The sequence below is a fragment of the Nipponia nippon genome, unplaced genomic scaffold (assembly GCF_047370975.1).
Source record: "Nipponia nippon isolate SJK-2023a ecotype South Korea unplaced genomic scaffold, ASM4737097v1 scaffold_10, whole genome shotgun sequence".
Lineage (NCBI taxonomy): Eukaryota > Metazoa > Chordata > Aves > Pelecaniformes > Threskiornithidae > Nipponia > Nipponia nippon.
The window spans coordinates 1,932,318-1,948,555 of NW_028262291.1; the positions used below are offsets into that span (position 1 = coordinate 1,932,318).

Below are 16,238 nucleotides of genomic sequence, written 5' to 3' on the forward strand. Positions count from 1 at the left end.
TCGGCAGTTTCTCAGATTTAGGGGAAAAGCGGAGCTTTGGCACGCTCTGCAGGGCTCGTGGCCCAGGCAGGCTGGGCAGGGGTCTCGGTGAGACCCTCTGCTGCTGGCAGCAACCGTAGCTCTGCCAGGGGAGGTGGCGGTGATTTATCTGGCTGTGGGCTCCGTCCTATGTTTCTGATCTCAGCTCCAGTTCCCCGTGCTGGGGTTCAGCAGCCTCCGATTGCGCGGCAGCCCGAGCGCCATGCTGCCAGCTGAGCAGCCAGCGGGTCCCGGCAGCGGCCCCGGCGCCCTGGGAGAGGTCAGTGGTGACGGCAAAGGCACTTCCCAGGGCTGGCGTGCCTTGTCCCCGCTGCTTCTTCCAGCCTTGTCGGCAGGGAGAAAACCTTTTCAAAAGAGAAAGGCCAGTCCTGCCACCTTGGACAAATCCCAAATGCCACCTGGAGCCCCAAAGATTGGTGTCCATCTCGTTTGGAGCCGTGGCTTCCCGTTTGGCATGATGCTGGTGTGCTCCGGCTCAGCTGCTGGGAGGCGGGAGGGAGAGGCGAGGAAGAGGGGGAGCTGCGCAGCCTTCAGCCATACCCAGTCTCGGCGGAGAAGCGAAACCCGCTGGGAGCCCGCGCTCCTCCGGCGGGATGTGCGAAGGCCGGCTAAGAAAAGGCATTGTGCAGCTGCCGTGCCAAGAGCCGCGGACACGCGCCCGCATGCCGCTCGGCATCTCCGCTCCCGCTGACTCACAGCCGGGCTGTGCCGGCGGCCATGCCGCACCAGCTGGGCCAGCACCGGCGTGGGGATGGGCTCTGCTGTCCTGGCTGGTAGCTCCATTGCTCAGAGGGGCTGGGAGCTGTCCGTCCGTCCGTCTGCCATGGTGCGCTGGGCTGGCGCAGGCGGCGAGGGCAGAGTTAAGGGGATGAGGAAGCTGCCGGCGAAGCATCTTGCCTTTCAGCATCTCTTCTGCATAGAGCCTTTGGGTTTGGGGGTGTTCATGGGGGGGGAGCTGGGGGTCTGGCAGCTGTACCCCTCCCCTGGTAGCGGGGGCACCCGGGCAGGCACAGGCAGGGTGTGCGGGCAGGGTGCGCTGCTGCCTGGCACGGTGCTGGCAGGAGCTCGCGCCTCCAGCTGGCGCCGGGCCGAGAGGAGCCAGATTTAGTTTCCTGTGACTGAGAGGTTGTAAATTGAACTAATTTAGGATTCGATAGGAAAGCGAAAGGAGGTCGGCGGCAGGCGCGATGGGGGTGGTGCCGCGCCCGGGCAGTGCCCCGCGTGCCTTCGGCCCCGGTCGTGGGGCCGGATCCGTCCCAGCTCTCCGCTCCTCTCACCTTCCCTCTGTCCTCTCTCTCTTTCTCTCACCTTTCACTCTTTCTTCACCTCTTTTTTTTTTTTTTTTAAGCTATTTATCCTTCCCCCCTCCCTCTCTGTCCCCCGCTGCTGGCAATGCACGACGGCACAGCTTCGCCACGCGGTTTCAGCTGGCACCCCGGCCAGCCCCGGGCGGCACAGGGACTGGGGTAAGGTCAGGGGCTGCTGCTGAAGGCGACTCCTCAGTGCCAGGCGGGGCGGTGGTCCCCTGCCCTTGTGCATCGAGGACCCCCAAGGGCTTTTGCCAGGCTGGTTGGACGCCCTGATCTCATGGCCACGAGCTTTGCAGGCTGCATCAGCGCCGTCCCCGGGGCTCCTGCCCAGCTGCATGGGCCGTGCCACGCATGTGCTGCCGCCCCGGTGTGCGGCCGACTGCATGGCCAGCAATGGGCACTGCCGCTTCTCCCGCTGGCCTCTCGCCCGCTCTTCCCTGTCCGCCGGCCAGATGAAGCCCGTCCGCCCACGGCTGGGCTTCTCCGCGCTCCGCGTCCTGCCGGGGCCATGTCCCCATGACCTCCCATCCCGTGATCAGGGGACTGGGAGCGTGGCCAGACTCCCACCCCAGTGGGGTCCCTCTCCGCTGGCAGCCTGGCTTGGCCCTGGGGACACCCGGCTTGCTGGCATGCCACGGCCACGGCGGGCTCGGCCCTCCCATCGCTGCAGGAGCCCCTGGCCAGCACGGTCCCTCAAGACAGGGGATGCTGAGACCCGGCGATGAGGGTGCTGGCGGCTGGGTGCTGGGCTGGGAGGGATGGGGACGGGGCGGGCTGGCTGGCAGCACGTGAGCGGGCGCCGTGGGATTTGCCTTCACGCAGCAGCCTAATTAGCTCACAGACGAGGTTGGCCGGCGTGCTGGGAAGGCACCGGCTGTGCGGCAGCTGCGGGAGCGGGAGGGCACCCAGCCGGCCGGGTGCTGCGGTGCCACGGCCGAGCCCCCCAGCAGCCCGGGACGGCGCCTGGGCGAGATGGCGGCGGTGCGAGAGCCCCGTGCCACCGGCGAGGCCGAGCCAGGGCCAAGAGGCAGAGGAACCGGTCGCTGCATCCGCTGGCCCCTGCCGGAGCGCTCCCTGCGCTGGGGCATCTTCTCTCTAACTCTCTTCTTTTCCTTCCTCCAATTTTGCCCCTTCACCTTCTTCTCCTTTCTCTCCTCTCCTCTGCCCTTCCTCTCCCTAAGTTTCGAGGACTCCACCTTGTCCACAGCCACTACCCTTGAGTATATCCCCACCTCAGCAGGCGACCCCAAATGCCAGAGGCCCCGCACGCTCATGCGCCAGCAAAGTCTGCAGCAGCCCCTCAGCCAGCACCAGCGTGCCAACCACAGCCAGCCCACCACCAGCCAGAGCCTGGGCCACCTCCAGGCCCACAGCGGCTCCTCCGCCGGCACCGGCAATCCCCGGGGCTCCCGCGGCGGCCAGGCACGCCAGGGCATCGCCGCCGGCTCCAAGCATCGCACGGCTGGCGGCCGGAGCCGCTCCAATCCCGGCAGCTGGGACCATGTGGTGGGGCAAATCCGCAACCGCGGCTTGGACATGAAGTCCTTCCTGTAAGTGTGCGCTCTCCTCTGCTCTCTCCATCGCTCTCTCCATCACTTGCTCCTCTGCTCTCTCCATCGCTCGCTCCATCACTCTCTTCATCGCTCTCTCCTCTGCTCTCTCCATTGCTCTCTCCTCTGCTCTCTGCTCTCCCCATCGCTCTCCCCATTGCTCGCTCCTCTGCTCTCTCCATTGCTTACCCCGGCACAGCCGCTCGGCTGGCACCACCTCGGGGATTTGCTGCCAGCGGGAAGAGCCAGGTCCCCTACGGCCCCATCATGGGGGTCAGGGGCTGCTCCCCCAGCCCAGGGGCTCAGGGAAGGGTCTCATGTGCTCCCCCAGCTCACTTTGCCCCATGGTTTTGCGGCAGATCACCCACTGCATTGCCGGCCGGTGTGGGTGCTCAGGGTCCCCTTTAGTCCCCGAGGAGTGCAGGGATGCTCCAGCCTGCGGGACAGCCACCGGCGGGGAGTGACACTGCCCCAAGGAGGAGGACGGGGAGGCAGCCGTGCCGGCGGTGGCTCCCGTGCAGGGGTGACCGTCTGTTTGGCCCCGATATCGCTGCCTGCCAGGCTGCCTTCCGCCCGGGCTGGGAGCCGCAGAGGCAGCCTGCTCCGAGCTGCCGGAGCCGTGTGATCTTTAATCTGGCTTAACCCTATCTCCTGTATCAGCGCTGGCTTTCAAACCTCAAACGCTGAGGACTAATCTGAGTCCCATGCTGCTGCTGTATCTCAGCACATGACATTGTCACTCCTCCACAGAGCCTGCCCCCCCCCTCGCCTCCATCCTCCCAGGGTCCTCCTGCTCCCCCCGGTCCCCATTTGCCCCCCAGCACCCCAGGAGAGGGGATGCTCAGGTGCCGGCTGTGCACCTGCAGGCTGGTAGTGCTCGGGGATGACGGACAGGCCTGATCCTGCCCTTGCATCGGTCAGCACAGCATCAGGGTTAGGTGGGAAAGGCCCTGGGAGACAGGAATTCAGCTGCCCGTCCCACTCCTGCCTGAGCAGGCAGCCCTGGAGAGAGGGTTGAACCTTCCTCCGGGCAGGTAGAGGCATCCCGGGGTCGCTGCCCGCAGCCCTGCCAGGGGGTCCCCCTCCCAGCTCCGGCACCGGCCGTGACTCCCCTCCTCACCGCCAGCCCGTCAGTGCCCCGCTTGGCTCTGCCTGCCCAGCACCGTGCCGGCTCTGCTCTCTCCAACCAAGAGGTTCCTCACCGGCTCCATTTGCCGGCTTCCCAATGTCGAGATGCGGCTCATTAGCCATCCCGAGGGTCACGTTCCTCCCTGTTTACCCAGCGTCGGCGCTGGTTCCAGCCTTAATTGGCAGAGGGGGAGCAGCCGCAGAGCCGGGACGTGCCAAGCCAGCACACCGTTTCCCCGCAGAGGAGCCGCTGCCATTTACCACCGCCGCTTTCCAAAGCCATTAACTTTGCTTTTGCTCTTTATTCTGTTTACCCTCCCACCTGCCTCCCTGGCGCCGCCGTGTCAATGCGGTTATGGGCCCGGGTAAGCTGCACCGGCAGCGCTGGAGGGGGGCAAAGAGCCTCGGCCGTGGCACAGCCATCTCCTCCTCCAGGGAAGGATGCTGGGACCTTGCTCCCTTCACGGTGTCCCTCGTCCCCAGCCCCTCTGGGCACCTTCTCCCCCTTCAGCAGGACCTCGGCATCCTCCCTGCTTGGACTGGCGGCGGTACCCACACGTGCCGGGCTCACCGGAGCTGGCACCTTTCTCCCTGCAGCCCTCTGCACCCATCCCGGACATCGTCTCCTGCACAGGGGCCGGCGGGCAGAGCCGGGGTCCCCTCTCCGTCGGGGGACCGCAGGGTGCCACCGCTCCTGCCGGTTCCCTGCCTGATGCTGTGTTCTCCTCTCTCTCTCTCTCTCTCTCCCGCTGCCTGCGGGGCCGCCTGGGCAGGGAAGGCCGGATGGTGGTGTTATCCCTGGTTTTGGGACTCTCAGAGCAAGATGACTTTGCCAATATCCCCGACCTGCAACCCGCTGGGACGCAGCCGAACCAGCCGAACGCTCAGGGGGACAAGAGGTATGAGCAAGGACGAGGGCAGTCCCGCAGGAGGAGGAGACGAGGGCCTCACCCAGGGTGGAGGAGGAGGAGGAGGAGGCTGGCCTCGTGGAGCGCGAAGGTTGGAGCGGCACAGGGTGGCCCAGCGGGCAGCGGGCACGGTGACGTCTGCAGCTCTCCCCAGCCGGCACCCGCGGTCCTGTCTCCGGAGCGGCAGCACCGAGAGGACCCCCCATCCCTTCCTCCTCCCTCCCTGCCCTCCCCCTCCTGCCAGCCCCAGCCGCCAGCCCCCCGCCCTGGCTGCATGCTGGGGGGCACACGCTCGGGAGTGGGGCGCAGGGCAGGGGAGAGTCCCTGTGCCGGGAGGAGAACGGGGTGCAGGGGGGGACCAGGCTCACGGGACCCCCTGACAATGCCGCGTCGGCAGCTGAGCCGCGTCCCATCCCAACGCATGTCTCGTGCACCGCACTGCCGCGACCTCCAGCCCGGCGGGGCCGTTTGCAGCTGGGCAGCTCCCCCGGGGACACAGGGACATCGCTGCGGTGGCATGTGCTCAGCCCTTGCTCAAACCCCAAGGCTGACCGGGGACAGAGCAAGCGGCACAGGCTGGGGGGGACGTGTTACCCCCCTTTCTCCTCCAAGCAAGCTGCACAGCAGCGTGGCACAGACCCTCACCTCCGGCTGCTCCGTGCCTTCCTGGGGTGCCGAAGGCTCGGCACTGCATCCGGCACTGACACCGGAGCCCAGCCAGCGCCCAGCCGCGGCCACCGGCAAGGGCTGGCAGGAGCAGAGGGACCGTGCGCCACTGGGAGCGGGTGTTAATCCCCTCCAGAGCGGGGAGGAGGTGTGAAGCCGGCGGGCACTGCCTCCCCGCATGCTCGGCGTGTTAATGAACTGGCACCGTTCTCGCCCACCGGCTATTTTTACCCTGCTCGGCTTGGTTTTGCTCCATCTTTTAGCACTTCCCTCCCCGGCGTCGCGCTGCGCAGCCGGCCCCTGCGGGGAGCACCGGCCACCATGCCGTATCGTGCTGGCTGCCCCATGCCAGGCGAGGGGACGGGGGACACTGGGTGCCGGGCACAGGGTGTGGGTGGCTGTGCCGCAGCAAGACCCTGCTCCCCGCTTCCCCCCAGCTCGCTGGTCCGAAAGACCCATCCCAGTGCACGCATGGCCTCCCCGCCTCCATTTCCCCCCTGCTTCCTATCCCCTTGGGCCCTGCGGGACACGGGGGGCTCAGCCGGTGGAGGGGACGGGCTCTGGCACCCTCCACTCTTGCCTGCCCACCCAGCACTGCCAGCCACCCGCTCTTCTGCCTCAAAACTTCTCCTCCATCCCTGTTTCTCAGCTTCTTCCTTCCAGCCCGTCCCTGGCAGCTCCAGCCCGGCGCCTCGGCGTGTCTCCTGTCCCGGCGACTAACCGCTCTCCGTCCGTCCATCCGCCCCGCTCCTCTCTTCCCCCTTCCCTCCCGGCAGGCCAGTGGTGGACGACGCTGCTCCTCCTCTCTCTTGCTCTTTCCCGCTCTCTCTCTCTCGCTGTCTGTGACCTCCGCCGACGCGCGCCACTGCCCCGGCACCCATGGCTCCACTGGCGCCTTCTCGCCCAGCGGGCCCCGCCGCCGGCTCCTCAGCCTTCATTTTCACTCTGTTCTTAACCTGACTTTGCCTCTCCAGCTACCTTGGGCTCTCTGGTCCTCCCGGCGTGTCGTCCCGCCGGGGCGGGCGAGCCGTGTGTGTGTGGGTGTGTGAGAGGGCTGCCGCCCCGTGCCGCTGCGTGTGCCTCCGTCCCCGTCGCCCCCAGGTCCCCTCCCTGCGTCTCCATCAGCGTGTGTCTGCGTGTGCTTGGCGTGTCGGTGGGTGTCTCGTGGCATGCGTTGTGGCTTTGCCCGCTGAGCCCGCCGCGGCGCTGGGGCTGTGCCGGCGGCATGCTGCCCGCCGTGGTGTGTGTCCTGTTGGTCCATCTGTTGGTTTCTCACCGTGTCTCGGCTCGGGCAGGAGCTGCGGCGGGTGGGAGCGTGGGGTGCACTGTGGGGTGCCTGTTTGTGTGCGCATCCCCTCCCTCTTGGACCTGTCTGCACCACGGGAGCCACCCAGGGCTGCCCCGTCCCTGCTGCCATGCGCCTGTGTCCCCTGTTGTCCCTGTGCATCGTGGCAGCGTGGCCCCGGCGTGTGCCCACCCGCCTCCATCGCTGCTCTGTCCGTGCACCCGCCGCAGCTCCCAGCTGCCCACCCTCCCGCCGGGCCGTTCCCTCCCCGGCACCATGCCCGCCGTCCCGCAGCCAGCCGGGAGCCAGTGGCATGGTCCCCTCCCCGAGACCCGGCTGCCGCAGTCGGGATGTGTGGGGACAGCCGGGGCAGCGGTCCCGGCTGCGGGGCACCGGGGAGGGCTCGATGGCAGAAGGAAAGGGGGACAGTTAGCACCGGGCACCGAGCCCTCGCCGCAGCACGAAGCACCCGTGGGTCAGCTACGCACCCAGCCCCACGCCAGGGTGTGAAGGGGCTGTGCGTGGGTGAGGCGCAGCCAGAGCCGCGGGTGCTGGTGGGGATCCGGTAGCCACGGGGCCAGGCTGCCCCTGGCATCACCGTGGGCTCTGCGGGCACCAGGGGTGGGATGTGGCCAGGGGGACATGAGCAGCATGGGGCCAGCTGCCGGGCTCCCAGGCGACGTGCCACAGGTCCCAGGGCACCGGCTGGCACCCAGCCCTGCCTGGCGGCAGCGCAGACAAAACCAGCTGCCTGCACTGGCCAGGGCCCCTCTGTGCGGGGAGGCTGGTGGGCTGCAGCGGGTGGCACACAGCCACCGGCGGCACAGCCCCGGGTGTCCCTGCAGCCCAGCTCTGCCCGCATCCCAGCTGGCAGCCTCCATTGAGGGCTGGCACAGACCAGTCGCAGCATCCCCTGGGAGAGGGGGTCTGGGGAGCCCCCTCGCTGTCTCGCCCTTGGCCCTTGGCCCCTCTCCTCTAAGGCGCTGCCTCTCTTTCCCCAGGTTGCCGGCTGGCAGCAAGGCGGTGAACACGGCTCCGGTACCCGGGCAGCCATCGCACGATGAGTCCGACCGCAAGACGGAGCCGCGCTCCTCCGTCTCTGACCTGGTCAACTCCCTGACCAGTGAGATGCTCATGGTGGGTGGATGGGGTGTGGTGGGGACGGGCTTTCCCGGTCTTTCCCGCGCCCGCCCTGTGCCACAAGCACCCTGGCACGTCCCAGCCCACTCTGCCAAGTCCCCGTCACAGGCGGGCGCCGTGGCCCCGGCTCAGCCGAGGTGACGCAGCCGTCCCCCCCCGGGCCGGCACGAGGAAGCGGTGCCGGAGCTGTGAGGGACAGGCTGTCAGGAAGAATTTGGTTAATTGGCACTCGCTGTCTCCGGGATGCGTGGCACTGAGCCAGGAGTCATCCGAGGCGATGGTGATGGCAGGGAGCCAGGGAGAGGCTGGTGCCCCCTGACAGCTTGCGGGGCTGGGGGTCGGGTGCTGGTGTGAACCAAGTTCAGGTGCCGAAATGGCGGGGACGGGGGTGTGCAGACCCCGCTGGTGGTCCCATGATGGCCCCCCAGCACTGTGCTCACCACCCTTCTCCCCCCGCCGCAGCTCTCCCCAGGCTCCGAGGACGACGAGGGTCACGAGGGCATCAGCCGGGAGAACCTGGGCCGCATCCAGTTCAGCGTCGGCTACAACTTCCAGGAGTCCACCCTGACTGTCAAGATCATGAAGGCGCAGGAGCTGCCAGCCAAGGACTTCAGCGGCACCAGCGACCCCTTTGTCAAGATCTACCTGCTCCCCGACAAGAAGCACAAGCTGGAGACCAAGGTGAAGCGGAAGAACCTCAACCCGCACTGGAACGAGACCTTCCTCTTTGAAGGTAGGGGCTGGGATGGACTGGGGTGGGAGCGGAGCGGTTGCGGGACCCTCTGTCCTCCCTCCTGAGCTGGACCAGCTCAGCTCGAGCTGCCAACGTGGTGGCCATTGGTGATGAGATGGGTTGGCCAAGCCATCAACGCCAGGTTGGAGGTGTTTGCTCTGTGTCCCATGAAGGGGACACGGGGGCAGGCTCCTTCTCCCTGCAGCAGGCACCCATGGGTGGGTGCGCGGAGGGGAATTAATCTGCTACCAGCCATCGCCGTGGCCTGAAGCCACAAGAGGTGCCCCGTGCTGTCATCTGCTCCCCATCCACTGCCTGGTGCCAACATCTCCCCATCAGCACGGGCAAGGCAGGGTGGCCCCAGCACCGGGTGCTGCTTGGCATGGCCGCGGCAGCTCCTCATCCCCTCTGTCTCTGGCACAGGGTTCCCCTATGAGAAGGTGGTGCAGCGGGTGCTGTACCTCCAGGTCCTGGACTACGACCGTTTCAGCCGCAACGACCCCATCGGGGAGGTGTCCATCCCCCTCAACAAGGTGGACCTCACCCAGATGCAGACCTTCTGGAAGGACCTGAAGCCATGCAGCGACGGCAGCGTAAGGCCCTGGTCCCCCTTGCACCCCCTGGGGATGGTCCTTGAGGGGAGGCTACCCCCTGTCCCTGTGGTGTCCCAACAAGGCCACCCTCTTGCTGCCCCAACAGGGACATTTTCCGCTTTGCAAGAAGGTTCGACATCCAACAGAGAGGTTCCTCTTCTCAAATCTTTATCTTTATATTAAGACACTGAGTAGCCTAAAGCGAGTGTCTCATTTTGGGTCAAAAAGAGCTGTTGCAGGTAGATCTAAAATGAACATTTTCTTTTTCTCCTGCCTCCAGCAAGACCAGAAAACATCCCACTGGGGATGGCCCTGTCTCCTCCTGCCCTGATTTTCCGTGCAGCCCCAAAGTCCACCTTTGGGACGGCTCTGGGGGGTCCCAGCCCAGCACCTCACTCCCATGGTGGGACACAGGGGCTTTGGGTGCCCCGTCAGGGCTTGGGCTGGGTGCCGCGGCAAGGGGTGGGTGTTCTCGGGGCGTCCACCTAAAAGCCTCCGTGGGTCCCACAGGGAAGCCGTGGGGAGCTGCTGCTGTCGCTGTGCTACAATCCCTCCGCCAACTCCATCGTGGTGAACATCATCAAAGCGCGTAACCTTAAAGCCATGGACATTGGGGGCACGTCAGGTACGAGCTCTGGCTCCCGCCATGCCGGGCATCGCTGCCCAACACCTGGCCGGGTCTGAGAGCAGCTCCTCTCCCCCCAGACCCCTACGTGAAGGTGTGGCTGATGTACAAGGACAAGCGGGTGGAGAAGAAGAAGACAGTGGTCATGAAGCGGTGCCTGAACCCCGTCTTCAATGAGTCCTTCGCCTTCGACATCCCCACAGAGCGGCTGCGCGAGACGACCATCGTCATCACCGTCATGGACAAGGACAGGCTGAGCCGCAACGACGTCATCGGCAAGGTGGGTCCCGCGGCATTGGCGTGCGGTGGAGGGACCCCAGAAATGTGTCCCACCGAGGGATGGCACCTGGGGGACAGCCGGGTCCCTGGCTGATGGCGACCGGTGCCATCTCAAGCTGGAGAGGAAGGTGGAGTGCAGCAGGGGCCCCTCGTGCTGGCTTTCCTTGGCCATCTCCGGTCTCGGCCGCGGTGTGTGGCGGCAAGGACTCACCCAGCACAAGTGGGGAGACGATGCGGTGGCCCCCATCCAGCGTGGCCATGTCCCGCACCTCCTGCCACACCGTGCTGCAGCACAGCCTGCGCCAGGGTGAGCGTCAACCTGCCAAAAGTCTATTTATAGCGAGGCAAAAATCAAAGTCCCCGATGGCTCCTGTGTGCCACGGTGCCAGGTAGAGCCGGAGCCCTCCCTGCGGCGGCACCGTCCCTGGCTGCGGGAGAGCAGGGACGGGGCATGGGGCTTGGTCGCGGGTCTCCGGGGTTCGCATCCACCACCGGACGGGCTCCCATCCCCACGCCGGGGTTACCCACCGCCTCCCAATGACAGGAACAGAGGAATTCATCCACTCTCGATTTGATTTACGTTAAATCCATCCAGCTCGCTGCTCATTAGGGTAACGATGACAAACGAGCGCAGTAATCTCAGTTATTACTGCTCACCGCAGAGAATCGTTGATCCCCAAACGCAGCGCGGTAATCAAGCGAACACGGAGATTGGGATAAACCCGGGAGGGGGTGGCCACAGTGGCTCAGCACCGCGGGCTGCCGGAGACGGGCAGAGGTGCCGGCGGCCCTGGCGTTGACACAGCCCAGAGGGGACGTCGCCGGTGGCACGGGCACAGCTGCACCCAGAGCCCAACACCAGCCAACAGGCTGCATGGACGGACAGACAGACGGTGCCCATGATGTCTCCGCTTTGCATTGAAGCTGCCAGGAGCATCGCAGCGCGAGAGCAAAGCGGTGCTGCCGGCGGCAGAGCCGGAGGAGAGGACCGTGCCCTTCACGCCCCGGCCGCCCCGCCGTGGCCGGCAGCGTGCTAATCACTTTTGATTGCGTGATTAGCAGCGAGCCCTGCTCTGGCGTGGCAATCCGCTTAGCCGGAGCGGCGGCACGGGCTCCCCGAGCTGTCAGCTGTGGGCAGGGCTGGCACGCACGGTTTTCTGCGTCGTCGTATGGAAAATTGATGGATAAAAATAGCCCGGCCTTGCGCAGAGGCCGGGGCTGGTGCCCGCGGCCGGCGGCATGCACCGGAGGAGCGGGGAGGGAGGAGGTTGGGGGTGAAGGCGGCAGCACCGGGGAGTGGGATGGGGCTGGAAGGGCCAGGAACGGAGCCGTGGGTCCAAGGGCTGCCTGTCCCTGCAGATCTACCTGTCCTGGAAGAGCGGCCCCGGGGAGGTGAAGCACTGGAAGGACATGATCGCCCGTCCCCGGCAGGCGGTGGCACAGTGGCACCAGCTGAAGGCCTGAGCACCCCGGGACGGCGAGGCCGGGGGTCCCCCTTCCCAGCCCCCATCACCTCTCCGAGGGGCTCCCGGCGAGGAGCCGAGGGACCAGCGGGACGGTGGCCCAGCGCACGGGGACTCTGCGGTAGGAGGGGGACAGAGCCCCCCGGCCCCTCGCTTTCGCCTCTCCCCGGCGCTGGGGCGTGGGGGGCACGCAGCCACCCAGGACCCCCAGCCGAGAAGGGTGCCACAAGCGATGAACCCCCCGTCCCCATCCCCGCCACCAGGCAGGACTTCTGCAAGTGCTTCCAGCCCCGGTCCCTGGGAGCCCCTCTGCCCTTCCCCAGCCTCACCCCCCCATTTCAGGGGGCCAGGCTGTGGGTGCAAGAGGGTGCCCCCCCCTCCTCTCCCCTCCCCTTTCAGCTCAATAAAACCTCTCCGAGCCGTCAGCGTCGCCCAAGCGGGGCCACGGAGCCCCCCATCCCCTGCCTCGTCCCCACCGCCTTCCCCGAGCCCCCCGGCCACGCTGGGCTGGCACGGGGTGGGGGGCACCCGGGGGTGAGGGCAGCCCCCTTCCCTGGGCCAGGCGCAGGCTCCTGGGATCGGAAGCCATGACACAGTTCGTTAGCCAAAGCGGGCTCGTTTGTGCACTGCCTTCAGCCGGGTTTGATGCTTTACCTCCATTTTTGGGTTCAGCGGGAGGTCAATAACCCCGTCCTGGGGCTCGCTCCCCTGCATGGGGACCCCCCATCCTGCCCCCACCTCGGCTCTTCCCCCCGTTACCCCCACGCCAGGCATGTCCCTGCGGGGCTGGGCAGGGGACCGGCCTCGAGCCAAGCGGTGGCCCCGTGGGGAGATGCTGAGCCCCAGAGCATCCCCTTCCAGCCGGGCTGACCCAGGCACCAGGGCTGGTCCAGGACCCCCGTGAGCCCTGTGCCCAGCGCTAGGGTCCCTGGGGAAAATGGGATGGAGCAAGCGCCATTGTCCCCATCCCAGGCAGGTGGCATTCCCTGGGCCGGCCAGCCTGGCAGGACCAGTGCCAGCAGCATCCCCGCGGTGCCTGCATCTCCCTGTCGGCTCCCCCCGGGATGCACGTGCCGGACCCCTGCCCGCTCCCCGGGGCCAAGGCTGCTGGGACAGGGGCTCCCCAAAGCGGGGACAGACCCACCTGGGAGCCCCACAGGGTGCAGGGGCTTGGGGCAGCTCCCGGGGAGGGTGACGGATGGGGTCACCCAGCGGGATCACGCCCTGCGGGTCTTCCTCACCGCCCTGCGCTGGCGGGGTCGGCGGTGGCTCACCGCAGTGGCCATGGGTCCTGGCAGGACCTTCCTCTTGCCGGGATTGCCGGGCGGTGGAGCGGGTCCAGCAGGACCACAGCAGCGTGGGGTGTGATGTGACACATCCCTGCCCGTCCCCCATCCCCAGCAGGTGACACCGGTGCTTCTTGGTGTCCCGCTGCTCCGCCAGGACTGGCACGAGGCGAGGACGCAGTGGCCAGGGTGTGTGTCCCCGTGGGGGGGGCTCCCGGGGTGCCCCGCCGGCCCCTGTGCCGGGTAAGCGGAGCCCCTCCAGGCTGGCCGGGGTGGGGGTCCCGTCAGCCCCCAGTCTCACGGCTTCTTCTGACCGGAGGGGCATCGGCCGAGCCCTCCCGGAGGAGGGGAGAGGTGGGTGCTGCCGCCTCCGCAGCCATCTCAGGTAGGGCACGGCCACCCGCGGGCGTGGGGGGCACCCAGAGCAAGCCCAAAGGCAGCCGGGTGCCCACCAGCACAGAGCCACCCCGCCTGGCCAGGGGTCCCCCATCCTCAGTCTTCCTGCTCCCTCCGCTGCCCCTATGGCACCCACCACCCTTCTCCCCTCCTGCACCCATGGGGAGGACACTGACACCCCACCACTCGGGTACCACCGACGCCACAGGCTGTGCCCTGGGGGGGCTGCATGCAGCCGGGAGCCCGGTTTCAGCGAGTGAGAGCATTTCACCCCGTCACCATCGTCCCTGCGTCGCAGCCCACGTACAGGCACCTGCTGCGCGCTGCGGCGGGCACGTCTCCACCAACGTTAATGCCACCCCGCCGGGCTAGGCGGGGACACGGGGTGCTGGGGGGGCCCCCGAGGTGCTCCATGGGGTTCCTCCACTGCACTGGGCACCCCCAAAAGTCCCCGGGGTGCCCAGCTGCTTGTTCCTTCTCCTGCCAAGGGGGACATCCCCGCCGCCCCGGGGCCATGCGGGGACAAGCCACCTGGGGACCCGGCGGCAGCGGGACCGGGACCATCCTGTGGCTGCAGCCGGGAAGGGTTCGGCAGCCCCCGCAGTCCCACTTTAGACAATTTTGGACAATCTGGAGAGAAGTCATAATACTGCTACTACAGTAATAATAATGCTTTTAGGGACATTTGTATTTTTATCATATTCTCTCTTTTTTTAACATAAAAGAAGAGATTTACATGCCTGGGGAAGGGGCTGGAGCCGAGGGGCGGCAGGGCCAGGGCACCCCAAAGCCAGGCAGGGGCAGCCCGGGTGCTGGCGGGGCTGTGCCAAGCTGGGTGCCCACCCATCGCCCCTCGGGCACCCCGCTCCTCCGGGAAGGATTTCTTGTCTGCGATCGGCTCCCCGGGGCTTGTGTGTTCATTTTTAACTCTAGAGCTCTTAGCCGTTATCTTGTTCAGGTATCTCTCTTCTTCATGTGATGGTAACATCCAACTGGTGTGTAAAATACAGGAAAAAAAAAAAAAAAGACAAAAAAAGAAAAAAAAAAAAGAAAAAAAAAAATCAAGACAAAAGCCCAGACCGGCTGACGAGCGGCTGGAGCAAGGGGATGCCCGGCTGGCGATGCCACCCCGCTGCCGGTGGCTTTGCTTTTCTAATAACGGCAGCAGGGGCCGGGGCCGGCACCGCGGGGAGGCTGGGGGCGAGGGCCGGGGCGCGCGGGTCGGGGCGCCTTCTTTGCAGAATCCTATTTTTGGGGAGCGGGGCCCCTCGTTTTCTGGAGGCCGCCCCTGTTCTCGGTAATAAAGGACAGTCAGTAACTGCCAGCGTGCCTCGTCTCTGGGCGCGGGGGGACGTGGGGGATGGCTTCTGTGGTCCCCCAGCAGCTGTGCCCGCAGCGAGCGCTGGTCGGAGTGGGGACGGGAGTCACAGTGGCACCTGCACCTGGCTGAGCATCCCCCCTCAAGCACCGAGCATCCCCCCCAGCACTGAGCATCCCCCCAGAACTGAGCTTCCCCCCCAGAGCTGGGCATCCCCCCAGCACCGAGCATCCCCCCTAGAGCTGAGCATCCCCCCCCAGCACCAAGCATCCCCCCAGCACCGAGCATCCCCCCGGTCCATGCACAGGGAGGGAGGAGGACGGGACAGGTGATGCTCGAGGACCCCTGGTGAAGGGGACACATGGTGGGGGGACAAACACTCTGAAGGGTCCCTGCAAAGGGAGGGGGACAAGGAAAGCCACCTGGCCAGCCTGTAAGGGCTGCAGGGTTGGGCCTGCTAACGAGGGCAGTTAACGAGGGCAATTAATGAGGTTTCATTAAGAGCAGCCCTAGCAAGAAGCTCTTTCCTATGTGAGGTGGCTCCAAGTGCTGGGAGGTGGCTCCTAGGAGCGGTGCGGGAGCCTGCCAGGGGTTGGGATCCCCCAGGGGACAATGCTGACAGCCCCAGCCTGCGCTGAGCCCGGTGACGCAGCCAGTCAGGTCCCCGTGGGCAGCACCCACACCAGGCGGGTGAGTGCAGGGCAGGATTGGGCCCTGGGGGGTGATGTGCTGGGTAGGGACTGGAATATGGCTCCGGGGAGGGGGGCAGAGGCAGGGGACCACGTCCCGGGCAGGTGCCTGTTGGCGAAGCAGGGGGCATGTGGCTACCTGGGAGCCTGGGGTGCTGGCTGGCACTGCAAAGGCTCGAGTGGCTGTGTTAAATAATTCACTGAACACCAGTCTTGAATAAATAAAAGAAATTCCAAACGCGGGGACGGCAGGAGGGCTGTGTCCTCTGTGCCCAGGATAGCATCCCTCTGGATCTGCCTTTCACGGGCTGAGACACGGTGTCGGAGGTGGCCAGTGGCAGCAGAGAACAGACGGGGACAAGGCTGGAGGTCAGGTCACCGCTGCTTGCACCCCTTCAGGCTCTGGTTTCTGTCCAGCTGAGCCAAACCTGGAGATTTTGGCAGCAACAAGCCACCAACGGCATCGGTGCCGCTGAGCCTGGCTGCTGTCTGGGCTGTGTTATACCAGAGCTGGGTTTCTTTCATCATGCTACATCTTTGAACGCAGCAAAAAGAAAAAATGCTTGGCCCCGTGCAGCGATCCTGGCGCTCCTGCGGCACGGAGCGGGTCCGAGCCGCAGCGATCCCCAAGCCCCTTCCTTTGTGCCCACAGCCAGCGGGAGCAGATGGAAATAGCAGCATGATCCCAGCTGCGGCGAGGCCACAAACCGTTGTACGCAGGGATGGGAGAGTAGGCAGGGATATATATAGAGACAGACGTATGGATGATGCACTGCGCACACGCCTCGCCGGGTGCTGGGGCTCGACGATGCCAGCATCCCCAAAATACT

General features: G+C 66.2%; 1 protein-coding gene across 4 annotated transcripts in view; it reads left to right on the forward strand.

Annotated features, from left to right (window-relative positions):
• Positions 1-14,725, forward strand: part of SYT7 (synaptotagmin 7) — a 32,512-nt gene extending 17,787 nt beyond the window's left edge. For 2 of the 4 annotated variants that reach the window (XM_087740931.1, XM_087740941.1), the window contains 6 exons: positions 7,888-8,023; positions 8,489-8,759; positions 9,183-9,352; positions 9,863-9,977; positions 10,058-10,257; positions 11,616-14,725. In XM_087740931.1, the coding sequence (XP_087597057.1) occupies positions 7,888-8,023; positions 8,489-8,759; positions 9,183-9,352; positions 9,863-9,977; positions 10,058-10,257; positions 11,616-11,720 (997 nt within the window). In that variant the 3' untranslated portion in view covers positions 11,721-14,725. Of the gene's footprint in view, positions 1-2,530; positions 2,900-4,800; positions 4,927-7,887; positions 8,024-8,488; positions 8,760-9,182; positions 9,353-9,862; positions 9,978-10,057; positions 10,258-11,615 lie in introns of all 4 variants that reach the window. The other 2 variants (XM_087740911.1, XM_087740921.1) reach the window with 2 other exon arrangements.
• The last annotated feature ends 1,513 nt before the right edge of the window (positions 14,726-16,238 follow it).